The 17,775-nt window shown below is 40.7% G+C and overlaps 1 protein-coding gene across 1 annotated transcript in view; it reads left to right on the top strand.

The window, feature by feature from the left end:
• The window catches only part of STARD13 (StAR related lipid transfer domain containing 13), a 213,520-nt gene that overhangs the window by 49,816 nt on the left and 145,929 nt on the right, over positions 1–17,775 (top strand). The window contains exon 3 of the mRNA XM_072134401.1: positions 10,254–10,287. Coding sequence (XP_071990502.1) covers positions 10,254–10,287 — 34 coding nt within the window. The remainder of the gene's footprint in view (positions 1–10,253; positions 10,288–17,775) is intronic.

Raw genomic sequence — 17,775 nt, 5'->3', positions numbered from 1 at the left:
TTTATTTTGAATTTTAATCATTTTCATTCACAAACTATCAGGCTTGGTATCTGGAATAGTTAATATAGTGCATTGGACAGGATGATAACATCAATACCTGGACAACCTCTTTAAGTCCTGGGCACCACTGCAAACTGTAAATTGATAGTTTGCTAGGTGCCAATGGCAGGAATTACACCAAATTACCTTCTGCAAAGTTCCTGGAGATGGTCCGGACATAAAGCAAGGGTGTGTAAGGAAGCATGATCATGATATTACGGTAGTTTTTTATAATCAAGATGTTTGTCTGGATGATGGAAAACTTTGGGATCTGCTTGACCTTGCTTGAAACTTCTTCTCTACTGCTGGTTTGTCTTAACATTCCTATTAGCCTTATCAGAATATCATCAATACCCATTACTCCCAACATCTCCAAACAGCAAAGTCAAATTGGTGTAGATGGTGGGTAATTCATACACCACAACACTACCCAAAATTATACTCTGTAAGTCTTTATATAGAAAATGGCTACATCGAGATAGCTGAAACGTCGTATTTCCTATGTGTGAAATAAACACTTATTTGTCACAGAGTGCTGCTTTCCTGCCTTGGATTATTGAAGTTTTGGGATCCCTGAGCCGGACCTCAGTAAGCCTGCACCCAATTTTTTTGGATTTAATCCGATTTAGTGCCCGATTTAGTGCCGCTTCATCTATTTATTTTCCTATGTTTATTGTGACTGTATATATATATATATATATATATATATATATATATATATATATATACAGGCAGTCCCCGGGTTACATACAAGATAGGGTCTGGAGGTTTGTTCTTAAGTTGAATTTGTATGTAAGTCGAAACTGTATATTTTATAATGGAAGTTCTAGACAATTTTTTTTCTTTTGCCCCAGTGACAATTGGAGTTTCAAAATTTTTGGTGTAATTGGACCAAGAATTATCAATAAAGCTTCATTACAGACATCTTACTGCTGATCATTGCAGTCTGGGACTATAGTAAAGCATCCAGAGAGCTTTACCAGAGTTCACATGGGGCAGAGGGGTCCGTCTGTAACTATGGGTTGTCTGTAAGTCGGGTGTCCATATATATCGCATATCAGAATCAAGAGAAGCCTGCAGCTATAGCATTGTGACCTTCCGTCTTTACTGTTTCTCCTACAATATGTTTGAAAAGGTTGATGATAGATCTATTCATTCCTCACCACCTGCCATTCATACATAGCTGCAGTTACCACAACAGAGCTGCAGATGATACAAATCACATCACTGCTGCCACATATGTGAATAGGAAGGCTTTTGCTGGAACTCTGTAAACAGTCACTAAATATAATGAGCAGCATTATAGATGTACAATCTACTCTCAAGGCAGTGAAATAAGAAAAGCAATGTCTCATTTCTCCTGTACTTAGCTGGTAGAAATCTATGAAGGCATAAAGCTGGAAAACATAAAACCCTGGAAACAATGCATGGCATTGTACTTTCTTACTAGGACCATTTCACATAAGTGTTTTTCAAGTGTGATTTCTGCTCTAGTTTGTGATGGTCAGGACTCGCAATGGACACTGACCGATTATATTAAATGGTCTCATTCAGACATGTGTTATCCCAATACTGGTTTATATATAGGACAATTGTACAAAGAAAAAGCATGACGGCCAGCGAAAAATGGAAATGTAAAAAAAAAAAAAGATAACAATACATTGTGCATAGTCTGGTCATCAACACCGCTTCAATGGATCAGTTCCAAAAGGAGGCTTATTAGAGGAATAAAGGATGCAAAAGCCAAAAAGAGAGAATAAACAAATAAATAACAGATAATAAATAAATAGGAAAAAAAAAATATAAGTAAAATAGAAAGAATAACACACAACATGCTTACCTTGTATTTACCAATACCCACATTTTGACATCTGTTGTACTCTTATTCCTGTGTATGTCTTTGGATCATTGCAGTATGGACATATTATAAACATATTTATTAATAACATCACTGTAATTATATATTACAGTGTAATTTATCGTCCATAGTGTCAATATTTCTTATGACTCCCAGGATACAAACAAAGGTCCACGTGGCCTGCACATGTCGTAGGCTACTTGCCCTGAACTGTAAACATGAATAGTCTATTCTAGTTTTAGACATATTGTTTATGTGATACAGTCCCAGAAAAATGCAGCATGTCCTACGTGAAGGTGGCGGATTGGGGAAAATAATCGCAAAAGCTAGCAATAAGCTAGCATTTGCGATTATTTCAGGGCCTCTGCGCCACTGGCGGTGCGCAGAGGTCCTGATAAATATCCCCCAATAGGTGCATGGAAAAAATGACAGCACTAGGATACTGTATATCATAGTGCATGCAGCTTTCCCTGCACAAGTTTCAAGGGTCAGGAAGTACGGAGACTGCCAATTAAGGCTACCATGTAGGCGTGTGGAGTCTTATAGCCATAGCTGCTCCACTAGGGGGATTCTGGGAAAATATGCAAAGTTTTCCATGATGGGATAAGGAAAACCACACCTCTTTTAGCTACTTTGAACGGCAGCTCCCTTGACATCAAGCATGACCTACAAGAAGCCTAATGACATGATGTAGGTTTAAAACCAAACCAGTACAGGCGGTCCCCTACTTAAGGACACCCGACTTACAGACAACCCATAGTTACAGACGGACCCCTCTGCCCACTGTGACCTCTGGTGAAGCTCTCTGGATGTTACTATAGTCCCAGACTGCAATGATCAGCTGTAATGTGTCTGTAATGAAGCTTTATTGATAATTCTTGGTCCAATTACACCAAAATTTTGAAACTCCAATTGTCACTGGGGCAAAAGAAAAAAAATTGTCTAGAACTTCCATTATAAAATATACAGTTTCGACTTACATACAAATTCAACTTAAGAACAAACCTCCAGACCCTATCTTGTATGTAACTCGGGGACTGCCTGTATATCTATTCCAGAAGGAACAGACTCCCAACTGTAGACAGCGCTGTTTCGACCTGTTTGGGTCTCCTCAGAAGTTTCAAGGAAGAAACTGAGAGCAAAAAAAAATCGGACGGTGAAAGATGATTAGAGCTACAAAAAATGGATTGTTGGATGGCACTAGGACTGAACTCTGATCCAACTCTTGCGATTTTCCACTGAACAAAATCATGAAATTGGACACCTTAGTGTCATCGGCGTTGTGTCAGATTTTTATATCCGATTTTCACAGCTCTGAGCACCTACCTTATATTTAGCATCTGCTAGCAACACACGTGCATGAAAAATGGAACGCGCTACAATGATCAGTCTGAAAATTTTCCTTCATACACCCATTGGAGAGAACAGTGGCGTAACTAGGAGAGTCAGGGCCCCATAGCAGATTTCTGCATGGGGTCCCCCTTAAAAAATATTCATACATACACAAACGTTTATACAGTCACACACATTTATACTCTTAAATACACACACATAACATTCTACACTCACTTTTATATACTCGCACACACATACATACGTATACACTCATATGCACACATTTATATACTCATATATACATTTATACACTAATACATGCAGTATATACAAACTCATACTGTATATACTGTACATACAGCATATATGCATCAAAGTTGCATACAAACTGTTTATATACATACATATAGCATACATACATCATATTCTTTTACATACGGTATACACCCACTGTGTATACACATTCATACATACACGCTACACACATACTGAATCTATATACAGCATTTACACACATACATACAGTATATACTGTACAGCATATACACACATACATACAGTATATACTGTACAGCATATACACACATACATACAGTATATACTGTACAGCATATACACACATACATACATCACATACACACATACATACAGTATATACTGTACAGCACATACACACATACATACAGTATATACTGTACAGCATATACACACATACAGCATACATACATATAACTATACATACATATACACTCACCGGCCACTTTATTAGGTACACCTGTCCAACTGCTCGTTGTCAGCCAATCACATGGCGGCAACTCAGTGCATTTAGGCATGTAGACATGGTCAAGACAATCTCCTGCAGTTCAAACCGAGCATCAGTATGGGGAAGAAAGGTGATTTGAGTGCCTTTGAACGTGGCATGGTTGTTGGTGCCAGAAGGGCTGGTATGAGTATTTCAGAAACTGCTGATCTACTGGGATTTTCAGGCACAACCATCTCTAGGGTTTACAGAGAATGGTCCGAAAAAGAAAAAACATCCAGTGAGCGGCAGTTCTGTGGGCGGAAATGCCTTATTGATGCCAGAGGTCAGAGGAGAAAGGGCAGACTGGTTCGAGCTGATAGAAAGGCAACAGTGACTCAAATCGCCACCCGTTACAACCAAGGTAGGCAGAAGAGCATCTCTGAAGGCACAGTACGTCGAACTTTGAGGCAGATGGGCTACAGCAGCAGAAGACCACACCGGGTGCCACTCCTTTCAGCTAAGAACAGGAAACTGAGGCTACAATTTGCACAAGCTCATCGAAATTGGACAGTAGAAGATTGGAAAAACTTTGCCTGGTCTGATGAGTCTCGATTTCTGCTGCGACAGTCGGATGGTAGGGTCAGAATTTGGCGTCAACATGAAAGCATGGATCCATCCGGCCTTGTATCAACGGTTCAGGCTGGTGGTGGTGGTGTCATGGTGTGGGGAATATTTTCTTGGCACTCTTTGGACCCCTTGGTACCAATTGAGCATCGTTGCAACGCCACAGCCTACCTGAGTATTGTTGCTGACCATGTCCATCCCTTTATTACCACAATGTACCCAACATCTGATGGCTACTTTCAGCAGGATAATGCGTCATGTCATAAAGCTGGAATCATCTCAGACTGGTTTCTTGAACATGACAATGAGTTCACTGTACTCAAATGGCCTCCACAGTCACCAGATCTCAATCCAATAGAGCAGTGATGGCAAACCTTTTAGAGGCCGAGTGCCCAAACTACAACAAAGACCCGCTTATTTATCGCAAAGTGCCAACACAGAAATTTAATTTGTGATTTATTCTCCCTTCTCTGTCACAGTTTTCATTGATACCAGCACCGAGGACACCAATAAAGCAGAAAATAGTCCCAGGTAGAGCTGTCACTTTAAAATAGCACTGTGCACAGCAAGTCCTGGGCTGTCTGGGACTGCAGGAAGATACTTGGAGTCCTCTCTGTTGATGGCCTGAGTGCCCACAGAAAGGGCTCCGAGTGCCACCTCTGGCACCAGTGCCATAGGTTAGCCATCACTGCAATAGAGCATCTTTGGGATGTGGTGGAACGGGAGATTCGCATCATGGATGTGCACCCGACAAATCTGCGGCAACTGTGTGATGCCATCATGTCAATATGGACCAAAATCTCTGAGGAATGCTTCCAGCACCTTGTTGAATCTATGCCACGAAGAATTGAGGCAGTTCTGAAGGCAAAAGGGGGTCCAACCCGTTACTAGCATGGTGTACCTAATAAAGTGGCCGGTGAGTGTATAAGGACTTACACGTCATGCAGACCGGCTGCTGTGGGAGGCTGTTTCTTCGGGAGGGTAGGTGGCCTACGTGCCCGGGAACACATAGAAGTAGTAGGACGGCAACGCGGATGCGGTAAGCCTGCTGGATGGCGGGGGGGCGAACGGGGATGGGGGGTGGTACGGCCGCGGATGGGGGGGCTGTCCGGCCGTGGATGGGGGGGCTATGCAGCCGCAGATGGGGACGGGGCGTTTTCGGCCGCGTGACCGCGTGCAGACTGAGCCGGCCAGGCGGCCGTGGATGAACTAGGCCGGGCGGCCATGGTTGGAGTAGGCCGTCTGTGGACGCAGTGGGACGGCCGGGCAGACGGAGTAGGTGGGCCGCGGATGGATTGGGATGGCAGGGCGGACGGAGTGGGCCGGCTGAGTGCTGAGTAGGATGGCCGCAGAAGGACTAGACCGGCCGAATGGGGGCGGACGGAGTGAGCCAGGTGGGCGGACACAGGCAGAGGGACGGCACAGGGGCCCGTATTTCGGTCCCATTGCCCCAGTATGCATTTGTAAATTTTGTCTCTGTTGTTCATCCGGGCCCCTGTGCCGCCCGGGTCCCGTAGCAACTGCTACGGCTGCTACGGCTGTTGTTAAGCCACTGGGAGAGAATCCCTTAGTATTCATCTCAGGTTCCACCAGTTTATAATCCCTGTGATGATAATTCCTGCTGCAGTATGAGACTGTCGGTTCCTACTTTTGACTTAATTTTAGTTTGTCTAAACTGTGCGCCCCAATTTTCATCAGGGTCATGGCCCTTTTCAGCAGGGTCACGACCAATTTACGTAGATTGCGCTCCCGTAATTGGAAATTGTTCAATGTGGTAGAAGGCATTTTAGGCACTTTTTTGGCACAAAACTGCCAGAATCCCCCCATTCACTACAATGCGCAAGTTTCACACATGGATTGAATGAGAGTAGTGCATTCTGCATTCTATATTTAGAAAATGGACCATACAAAGCACATCAAGGACTCACAGTTCTGTTCGAGTGCTGTTCGAGGTAGACCTGGACAAGAAATGGATCTGGCAAAAAACGTCAGCCCATGAAACGTATTGCTCTGAGTTTTGAGTCTCAGGCAAATAGAATTAAATGGGGACGTGTTCTAGCTTTTGAATCAGTGCAAGGCATGTGGAAAAAGTTCAATTGTTTGGAGTCCAAGTCCTGGCAGCTGCCTTGAACTGCCATTGTCACTGCTGCTCCTTCTACCCATGTCCCAGGTTGCAGGCACCTCACTGTGCCCCCTCACGTCAGCAACAGTTCTACTTACCCAGTGCGTCTTTGCCTCCTAGAGCGCATGCGCCGGCCGTCTGAGATTTAAAAGGCCAGTGCACTGCTAATTGCCACTGGCCACCTGACAACTAATAAATGTCCAGCCTCTTCCTGTGACCCCTGCCAGATCTTTGTGCCTCATAGCCTTAAAGAAAGCTTTATCCCTATGCCTTACAACTGTTGGCTAATTTCCGGTTCCATTCCTGACTCCCCTCCTCCACTGCCTGCCTTGACCTTTGCCTTGCTCCTGACTCCGATCCTGTGCCGCCTGTCCTGACCTCCTGTCTGTCCCCGACCACGATACTGTCTCGCGATTCTGTACTTTGCCGTGGCCGCTACCGCGGACAGAGTTGCGTCTGTGTAGCGAACTGGTGGTACCATGCCGCAGCAAGCCCAGCCCTCTTTGCGGCGGGCTCTGGTGAAAACCGGGTACCACTTAGACTCCACTCCCAGATGTCGGATTAAGTCATCTTCCGCAGTGGTACAGAGGATCCACCACCACTGATCCTGACAGCTATATAGTTTTGGTACCTGGCACCAGATCCTCTCCCATTGATGACCATCCCAAACAGGTCCTTATTTTGTAGACTTTCCATACCAAAAACAAAATCTCTCATGGTGTTTGAAGGATGACGGGATTCAGTGGGTCAGACGCCTGCTACATATAGTTTTGTTATGACACTCTTTTCCACATGAATCTGTGAAACATCATGAATAGTTTTTCTCAACTCCTGTGAATAAGAACAGACAGGAGATTAATCTCTCAGTGAAATCTTTCAGGCCGTAAAAAAAAAATCTCAGCTTTATTTAGAAAAAATATTTGCTTTAGGATTAGTCTTAAAGTGGTTTATGGGTCACGTTAATGAGCTTTAGGTGAAGTTGAGGTTCAGTGATCGAAGGGAACTAACTGAAGGATTATCACAAGTGTCTGGACTGGATCAGTAGAAGTGGCTTCATTCAGGGGCTCCTGCTAGACAGCATGTTCTTACATCAACATATGGCTTAGGGATAATGATGGGGATCTGATCAATCAGTAAAATATATATGACTGGTGTAAATCATGGAAGACGTTGCTACTACTGATGTATATACAGCTCTCACACTTTCACACCAGGAGATGACAGAAGCTAATTATTCTTATTGCATTCCCAGTAGCCGTAAAGGATTTTCTCTTAACTGAATCCTTTGTATCTCAGGTTACATGAGCTTGTACCAAGGTAGATTTAGCAAAAAGATACAAAAGTCCTCAAGTCTAAAGAACGCTGCCCTGTGATTCAGTATTAAAAGACAAGGCATGTCAAAACAGAACATCATGGTATTCTCACACTAGTGGGTTTACCTAAAAGATGCGGCCCCCAAAAACTTTTACCGTTTCAATTAGTTGTTACAACGTAGAACGTCACATGGCAAATTGTGCTGCAGCGTTTTATCGCCGCATGTACAAGGGTAAGGGAAACTGCAGCAGCATTGACGGATGCCATGAGGATTATAGTGTCGCTGGGAGTGCACCTCCATCACACCACATGGACACATTTCTATCCATTGGAAATAAAAATAGAAGCTTTTGTAGCAGGACAGCAAGCAGAGATCTAGAAAACTGTGAAGAATTAATACAGAGAGTATAATGGAAAATTGTTTAACTTTTCCTAACACAAAGTATATCAAATATTTGCTGAAAGTGGAGAACAACTTTAAGGTGCCAGTGCACAATGGGATATAAAAATCACTAGATTTCAGGCTGCATCTGTACTTGCTAATATAGTCTGGCATATAATGGTAATTGTTATTTTGATTCTGATCTTACCCTTATAATATAGGCAGTTTAGGCAGTAGCCCGGGGCCCAAGCCTTTTAGGGGGCCCATTGCAATCCAAACCACCCGCCAAATATTATACTGAGAAGGACTTTCACCCATGAAATCCTCGTAATCTGTTCCTGCTCTTGATACACATGTACACAAGAGCCATTTCAGGACCTTTGAAGGCCCTCCAAAGGTCCTGACACCGCAGATTGAAAGCAGCGGAAGGAATGCATATTCCTTTCCCCAACAAGCTTGATTCTAGTAATATATGTAGAAAGTGAATTCTAGACTTGTAGGGGCTATAATATTTATACAGCCCAGGGCCCATGGCAGTCTTAACTATGAATTAGATCACCCATATTAGCGGGATGTTGCCGCAGTTGGACAAACGCTAGCACTGTAGACAGCAGAAGAACGGCTGTTACATACAGCCTGGTCCCTGCTGCATCTGCCCGGCATTATTATACCCATATTGTGAAGGGTATAGACAATACAAATTGCAATCAGGGGCGTAACTTGAGGGGGGGTTTCGCTCGCACCTGGGCCCAAGAGGTTTAGGGGGCCCTTATGGTGTCACTTTGCCATATGAGAAGACTATTGCTATAAACCATACATTATAGTCGGGGGCCTGGCGCAGACTTTGCACTGGGGCCCATCAGCTTCTAGTTACGCCACTGATTGCAATCTAAGTGCTTCCTACCTCCCAAAAAATGTAATAGAAAGTGTTCAAACAGTTACCTTTTCGCACAATGAACAAGCCCTAATAACCATCTTTTGATTGAAGAATAAATCCCATTCACTGTGATGGTGGATTATACACTGGGGAGTGTAGGGCAGCTGTAACTACATCCCATGTGCTTGGGCAACATGTTTCTATTATGATCCTGTTTAGTATTACAAAGCCTTGTGCCCCTTTCAGGCACTATATTCTCCCATAGAGGCAAGGATCATAGAGGAGACGCATCAATAAGATGTCATACAATAAAGGAAGCTACAAGTTTTCATGTTAATATTTAATGTAAAAAGAAATTCTATGCTCCTCTTTTACGATAGGAGGTATACAATTGCTTTATCACAGTCTATCACAGTCTATTCATACCTACCACTGGTAGGTTTTTTTTACCATCAGTTTCACAGTAAATTACTGACAGATACAATTCAAGTTTCTCTACATTCTTTTGTGCTTGGGTGCTTACGAAGCACAATACTAACTATATGTGGGTTGGTATAAGGGTTCTAAAATGGGACACTGTTTTCATTCAGTGGTTAAGAAAAGTGTATAATTGATATATCATATTTTGTAGTTAGGTGGAACCTGCCAATTTATTGGTACAAAATGAATAATATGTATGTATATGTCTACACATCCCTGATTATTCAGCATCCATGTAAATTATGAAATCAAGGAATAGCACAAGAGCAAAATATTCTAGAGGCTGGACATAAATAAATGTGTCAGGATACATCTCACCTGTTCTGAAATATGATTTGCCTAAATTACAATATCTGACTGCTACTTGTACTTACCAGCTCTATTAAAATGCATTTTAGACTTAACCAAAACAAATATGATGAAATATTTAAATTTATGGAATTTCAGGTAACCATATGTCGTATACTTTGTATCCTACAGGTGCAGACTGAGACCCTGGACTATGAAGAGGCTGGTAAGTACCTTAATATTTTAATATGGTAGTGTTAGTGACATTAATTATTTGGTTTCGGAATTTATCATTTCAATCCCAAGACCCGTTTTTTCCCATCAATATAGTTGCATCAGGGTTTGTTTTTTGTGAGATGATGTCAGAACTCTCTGAATTACTTCCTGCATTGTTTTGAGCTTGAGGGAGTTGTAGATTGACAGATGCCTTGCATAGTCTATTCCATTAGTTGAGCTGGGCCATTTCCTATCTGCGTTTTAGCTTCCGTTTTGTAGTTTCTGTTTAAAAAAAAAAAAGATAAAAATGTAATAATATGTCTGTATGGATACATTAATAGCATAGTATCAGTTAAAAAAAACAAAACAGATACCTTGGTTTCCGTCAGAGTCAGTTAGTTTCAGTTTTTCATCATTTTATGAAGCCATTTGAAAATTAATGGGAAATAAACAGAATAAACCCCTCAATAAACAGAAACCACAAAATGGAAACCTGAATGCAGAAGGGAACTAGCCCTTTGAGTTCAGTTTGTTTCTCAGCTGTGGATTGAGAGATGGACGGCCAAACCAGTTAGCTGCTGGGGGCAGTGTTCAGGTGCTCCTATATATTCTTGCTCATCCCGAGTCCAAGTTTCTAGTCCTAATTGTCCCCTTACACTTACAGTGCCTTGCAAAAGTATTCGGCACTCCTGAACTTTTCTTCCTTTTGCCACATTTTAGGCTTCAAACATAAAGATATAAAATTGTAATTTTTTGGGTGTAGAATCAATAACAAGTGGGACACAATTGTGAAGTGGAATGAAATTTATTGGATATTTTAACTTTTGTAAAAAATAATAAACTGAAAAGTTGTGTGTGTGATACTATTTCGCCCCCTAAGTTAATACTTTGTAGGGCCAACTTTTGCTGTGATTACAGCTGCAAGTGTCTTGGGGTATCAGGTCTCTATCAGTTTTGGACATCGAGAGACTGAAATTCTTGCCCATTCTTCCTTGGAAAACTCCTGGAGCTCAGTGAGATTGGATGAAGGATTTGAAACACAGTTTTCAGCTCTTTCCACAGATCGTCGATTGGATTGAGGTGTGGATAAGTTTATTTGCGAACCTTCCATTGTAGATTTTGCTTTGTTTGGGATCATTTCCTTGTCGGAAGATAAATCTCCATCCCAGTCTCAGGTCTTTTGCAGACTCCAACAGGTTTTCTTCCAGAATGGTCCTGTATTTGGCTTCATCCATCTTCCCATCAATTTTAACCAACTTCCCTGTCCCTGCAGAAGAAAAGCAGACAGTGGGGATGGTGTGTTCAGGACTGAGCTGAGTTTCTTTTACATCAAACATATAGTTTGGCATTCTGACCAAAAAGTTTGATTTTTGGTTTCATCTGACCAGAGCACCTTCATCCACATGTTTGGTGTCTCCTAGGTGGCTTGTGACAAATTTTAAACAAGAAATGTCCCTCTTGTTGCCACTCTTCCAGATTTGTGTAGTGTATGACTGATTGTTGTCCTATAGACAGGCTCTCCCACCTCAGCTGTAGATCTCTGCAGGTCATCCAGAGAGATCCTGGGACTCTTAGCTGCATCTCTGATCAATCTTCTCCTTGTTTGAGATGAAAGTTTATAGGGACGGTCGGGTCTTGGTAGATTTGCAGTGGCCTGATGCTCCTTCCATGTCAGTATGATGCTTGCACATGGCTCCTTGGGAGGTTTAAAGTTAGTGAAATCTTTTTGTATCCAAATCCGGCTTTAAACTTCTCCCCAACAGTATCGTGGACCTGCCTGGTGTGTTCCTTGGTCTTCATGATGCAGAACCCTGAGACTATCACAGAGCAGGTGGATTTAAACGGAGACTTGACTACACACAGGTGGATTATATTTATCATCAGTCATTTAGGATGGCATTGGATCATTTAGAGATCCTCACTGAACTTCTGGAGTGAGTTTGCTGCACTGAAAGTAATTTTATATGGCATGTCCCACTTTTCAGTTTATTATTTTTAACAAAAGTTTAAATCTCGTTCCACTTTTGTTCCATTCGACAATTGTATCCCACTTTTTGATATCTTTATGTTTGAAGCCTGAAATGTGGTAAAGGTAGGAAAGTTCAAGAATGCCAAACACTTTCTTAGGGTACTGTATTGTCCATCTCATGTCTTCTCTGTTGTTTTGTGTCTTGTCATTTTTCATTCAGTATAGGGATTGTTGACCAGAGATCCCTGACCGTAAGGGTTTGCAAGGCTTGTTAAGTAGGTGGCAGGGGTTGTGGGTCAGTTAAGGGCCTGCACCCCTTTTCTCTTTTGAGAGTTATATGTTAAATTATAGTATTTTGTGGTTAATTTATTGAATCATATACATTTTTATAACATATTTGTTTTACTATGTGGTATAAATAGCACAGTAAATCTTTTATTATCTTATTTTATATTCATTTTCTGTTGACTGAGGTGTTTGAAGCTCTTATTTTGGCATATGATTGTAGTTTTTGTGATTTGTGATTTTTGGCTTCATACATTTATTGTACCTGATTATTTTATCAATTTTTGTTACTGATGCAGCATTATGAATAATTCCTGGTAAAGGACAAAAATGCCTTTGGATTTGTACACTTTTTTTTTTACTTATTTTGGTCCCAGTAGGGAACATTCATGATAATTGCTTCCATAATACATTGCAAAACAGTTAAAGAACTGTAAAGTTTTTTCCCCCACAAATCAAGAGCTCTTTGCATGTAGAACAACTTTGCCTATTATTTTGTTACCTATATTCAGCAGTTTCTTTGCTATACCCCTCAGATTACCTCAGTGCTGCAGGAGCTGCTTCCTCTCCATGTGCAGACAAGCCCTGGAGTCCGTAGATTTGCTTATTTGTCAGACTCCTGGGATGGGAGGGGCTGGTGCTCCCTGCTCACATAGGAGGAGGTCATTTGACAGAGCTCCCTAAGTGTACATAGCAGAGCTGGATGTGTTCAGGACTGTGGATACAGATGTCTCCTACACAGAATATGGGAGTACAAGCTCTGCTGTGTTCCCTATCATTTCCTCCATCCCAGTCTGTGATTCTACAGAACTTTCTCTGTCCCTCTACTCACCTCAAGATGCAGCCCTTCCTCCACCTTGTCATCAGCACTATCATCTCTGTGCAGAGAAGCTATTAACCCTTATTGCTCACACAGCACAAGCATAGACTTCATGTACTAATAATTTCTACCTCTTATTACATGTTCCCTGCTCCTTCATGTGATGGAAGCTGCCAGGCTAGTCACCATATACATCCTGTGTGTGCACTCGGCAGTGTTCAATTAATTTACTTGTGGGAAGCTAAATTGAATTAATGTTAAATTACTGTGAGAGAGAAGACAAGGCATTGTGGGATCTATGGGCAGCTTGAATTTGACTCAGCTTGAGGGCAAGTTGAGGAAGACATTAGTGTCCACCCACTTTACCTTCAGATTTATGTTAAACACTTTCAGAAAAGAAATGCAATAACTTTGGAAAGAAAAGGGTTAGCAGTACAATAAGGGCGTTGTTCTGTTTGTTTTTAAAGGGAGAAACACATAGGAGAAATTGGTAAAATCTTTATAACTGAACAGTTACTTTTCAAAGTCTGTTAAACAGTGTCTGATGGAAACCCCACAATCATATTGCATATTGTTGGGTACAGAAGAAGCAATATTCTCTCTGAGCTGGAGCCTAATTATAATCTAATCGTCAAATTCCTACAACACTCAACATTGGTCACCTATTGTGAAAAAGGAGTATGCGTCAGCAGTTATGACGGCAAATACTAAACCTTTAATGGTTGTTACAAAAGAGTTAATCCTTTATGGGAAGCCAAATGCTGTCACTGAGCGAAACCTTTTGAATAAAACATGATGTACAAAGTTGTGATATTTGGGACAATGAACCGTACTTTATTATTTATAAATCATAACATTTCCTGGAGGCAGAGGCAGTGGGTTATAGTATACAGTATATACAAGTTGCTTATTACCTTGCCTCTCGTATTACATAATGAAAATGATAGATTACTATATATTAATCTTATTATGTCAAAATCTTTATATGTATCATATTACACTATGACACAATACCAGGGGATTATACTTTGTATACTTTTTATATCAAATACCTGGTGTCATCGACAGCTACAACATCAGATCACTTCTTAGAAATGTTCCTCCGTTGCTCAGAAAACACGAGGATCAAGGGTTGATCGTCATCCAAATTTGATTGTAATAACTTGTCACTTGCATAAATTCAAAGACTAGTGATGTTTTTCTTGTTCGGAGATAACATTAAATGGCATCCACCCCTCTTTCCCACAGTCCGTAGAAGCTTAATCTTAATCCATGGCTAGTGTCGTCTGTCCAGGCCTAAGTGTCTGATATGCTTCTTTCACCACATCTTTTTTATTACTGCCTGCTTGTGACATTTTTAAGATGCTGGAATAAAGCTACGTAGGTGGAAAGAGCAACAGAATTAAGAAAAAAGTTCTGAATATAGTTTACACAAGTGTGTAGAATTCTGTAGCAAAGAATCTGATTTCATATATAAAATTCTGTACTTAAAGGGACTTTCCTGATAAAATTACTAATTTTCAAACACAATACAATGGATTCCCCATAGACAATTCTCTGCCAAGTCCAGCATGCCTTTGCACAACACTTTGCACAACACATATCTGGGATTTCAATTGACAATGGGGGTTCAACATCAAGCATCCGATGCTGAACAGAAAGTGGTACAAGGAGCAGACGGCTCTATTCTCAGTGTAGTGGTCAGACAAGATTACTGCAGATCAGCTCCTATCTATTTGGATGAGAGCTAAGCTGTAATGACTCCATTTAGCCACTATACAGAAAATGGAGCTGTCTGCTTCCTGTTCCATTATTTTTTTATCAGCTGCTCAAATCAACTGATCCGTAGGGGGGTTGTAGGTGTTGGACCCCATAAATCTAATATTTAAGACGTTCTTTATGGTTTTGTTATTAATATTTTAACCCAGTAACACTTTCTAACTTGAATTTTCATCAACAAGATTGGAGATAAAAATTGGGGGTTCCTTCTAACATAAAAAGGATTGTACAAGGTGAATTAGCTTCAAAGGTTTTTAGGCAAAGTGAATGCCATGAAAAATATCTCCATACTGCAGCGATGTTGAATCTATGGCATGTATGCCATAGCCGGCATCTAGAGCCCTGGGGAGATATCCCTTCACCTGGCCATACTGAATAAATTCCCATCTCAGGGAGGATTCCATGTGAAATTACTTACCTTCAGATTTGTTTGTGGTAGGTGAAGGAAATCAAACCCCCAGCCTGAGCATGGAAGGCAAGAACAATACTAGTGGGCAATGGACAGTCTTTAAGAGGATTTTCTCTAACTAAGAGCTTCAATAGAATTATAGTTCATTACAAGTTTAATGAGGAGGTATATAGAGATGTATTTATTAAACATTCTGTCTATATTTTGCTATATTGTCCCATTGTTTCTTTTTATATTAAGGGACATCTACCAGGATAAAGTATTGTAAACCAAGCACACTGACATACTGGTGTGTGCCCCCTCTGGCAGGATCCACTCTTCTTTTAGCTTCACGTGCACTGTTTTGTACAAATAAATGCTTTTAAAATTATGCAAATGAGCCTAAGGCTCTCCAAGCTCCATAGGTGTTAATGGAGCCTGGAGCCCCTCATAATTTTTAAACCCTTTTTTTCTTAAAAACAAGGGCATAGGAAGCTTAAAAACAGCAGATCCCGCCACAAGGGGCACACACCAGTATGTCAGTGTGCTTGGTTTACAATCCTTTATGTCCTTTAAGCAAATAATTAATATAGTGATTTATGATTTATAAAAAGCATATGAAACAAAATAAATGATAAATTTGATATTGACGCACCCAGGTCCATATACAGGGGTCTTGTCTGCAGTTTATATAAGTGTTGGTCTGGGTGCAGTTTTTAGGGATGAGCAGACCAATTTGGTTTAGTCTAAAGCCGAAACAACCGCTAACACTCGCGTTCAGTGCTGGCACATATTGGCGGTGTTAACCATTTAAATTCAGTTGCATTTAAATGCCGATGGCGCAACAAGAATTTAAGTGCCGCCTGCATTTAAAGGGTTAACACCTGTAATCGTTTCTAGTATCAATTGTGGTGCAGTACCAAACACACAGATCTTAACATTGCAGTTCTGGTCTGCTTATCCCTGGAGTCTAAATTTATTGATGGGGTCAGGAGTTTGTGATTTATTTAGCAGGTTTGTACAAAGAGAATTTACAAATTTCCAATATCTGTGAATATTTGTGATACCCTCATGACTAAAATGAAAGGAGAAATATGAAAACTTTTTTTCTCAACATTTTAAAGGTTCCATACTGTTACTTATATAATACATCTCACTGCAGACACATAAAAGCATACAGTCAATTATCTAGGTCTAGCCTCTATATTGTGGCGCATATGGCACAGTATTTCCAGGCGTAGATAAGAGACAAGTCTCGGGAATGTTTTCCCACTATCAGTAATACATTCCATAATCTCTCACAATCAATGTGACACCTAGAGGTTATTGCAAGACATTTTAGTAAAGCAAATTTAGGTTCTGCGCTGATAGCTCCTGTACAGTCCAGCAATATATATTGTATACCCTTGTGTACTCTTATTTTTAAAAAAGAGGAAACAAAAACTAAAATGTAGAAAACATAAAATAACACTTTATTAGATTGATTAAAACAAATCCATTTTAAAAGAAATTAGACACAGAAAAGGCCACTGATGGTCAAAATAACTAAATATACATGATAAATAGATCGCAGTAACCTGTATAGAGGTATAGAAGGTCTAGTCCTCAGAACAAGTCAAGGTATTTGCTTACAAACAAGTATTGTACATTACCCAGAGGTATAACAGAAGACAAGGGTCACATACAAATTACATACACAGTTGTATACAGGATAAAGGTGGACACCACCCGACACGTGTTTTGCCTTGCTACATCTGGAGTATCTATTTTAGTGATGTAGCTATAGCGCTGCAACCAGCAGGTTTTCTATAGAATGGTGACATAAAGAGCTGTGCATCTCCCAAACAGAGATGTAACTAGTAGAGGCAGGGCCCCATAGCAGACTTCTGGGGGGGGGGCGGCTAAAATTTTTTATATATTTACTGTATGTGAGTTAAAATCACACACAGTATATACACAGAATGTATACATACAAACAGCATATATACACATACATACAGTACCATATACAATCAAGCATTATCTCCTCTGACATACAGCATATACACATCACATATACACACATTCAAAAAATACACACATACATACCATACATACGTATAATACCAATTTGCTATAGTAAGAGATTTGTAGTTGGGTACCAGTACTCATACAATACTAGCAAATCCTACATACTTTCTTACGGGTCAGTAGACAGACATCACAGAAAAACACATATGTTCAGACATTTCATGCTGTCTTCACATCCAGCTTCAGA

The sequence above is a fragment of the Engystomops pustulosus genome, chromosome 2 (assembly GCF_040894005.1).
Source record: "Engystomops pustulosus chromosome 2, aEngPut4.maternal, whole genome shotgun sequence".
Lineage (NCBI taxonomy): Eukaryota > Metazoa > Chordata > Amphibia > Anura > Leptodactylidae > Engystomops > Engystomops pustulosus.
The sequence above is the reverse complement of the archived record's forward strand: the minus strand, read 5'-3'. Positions and strand labels throughout refer to the sequence as shown.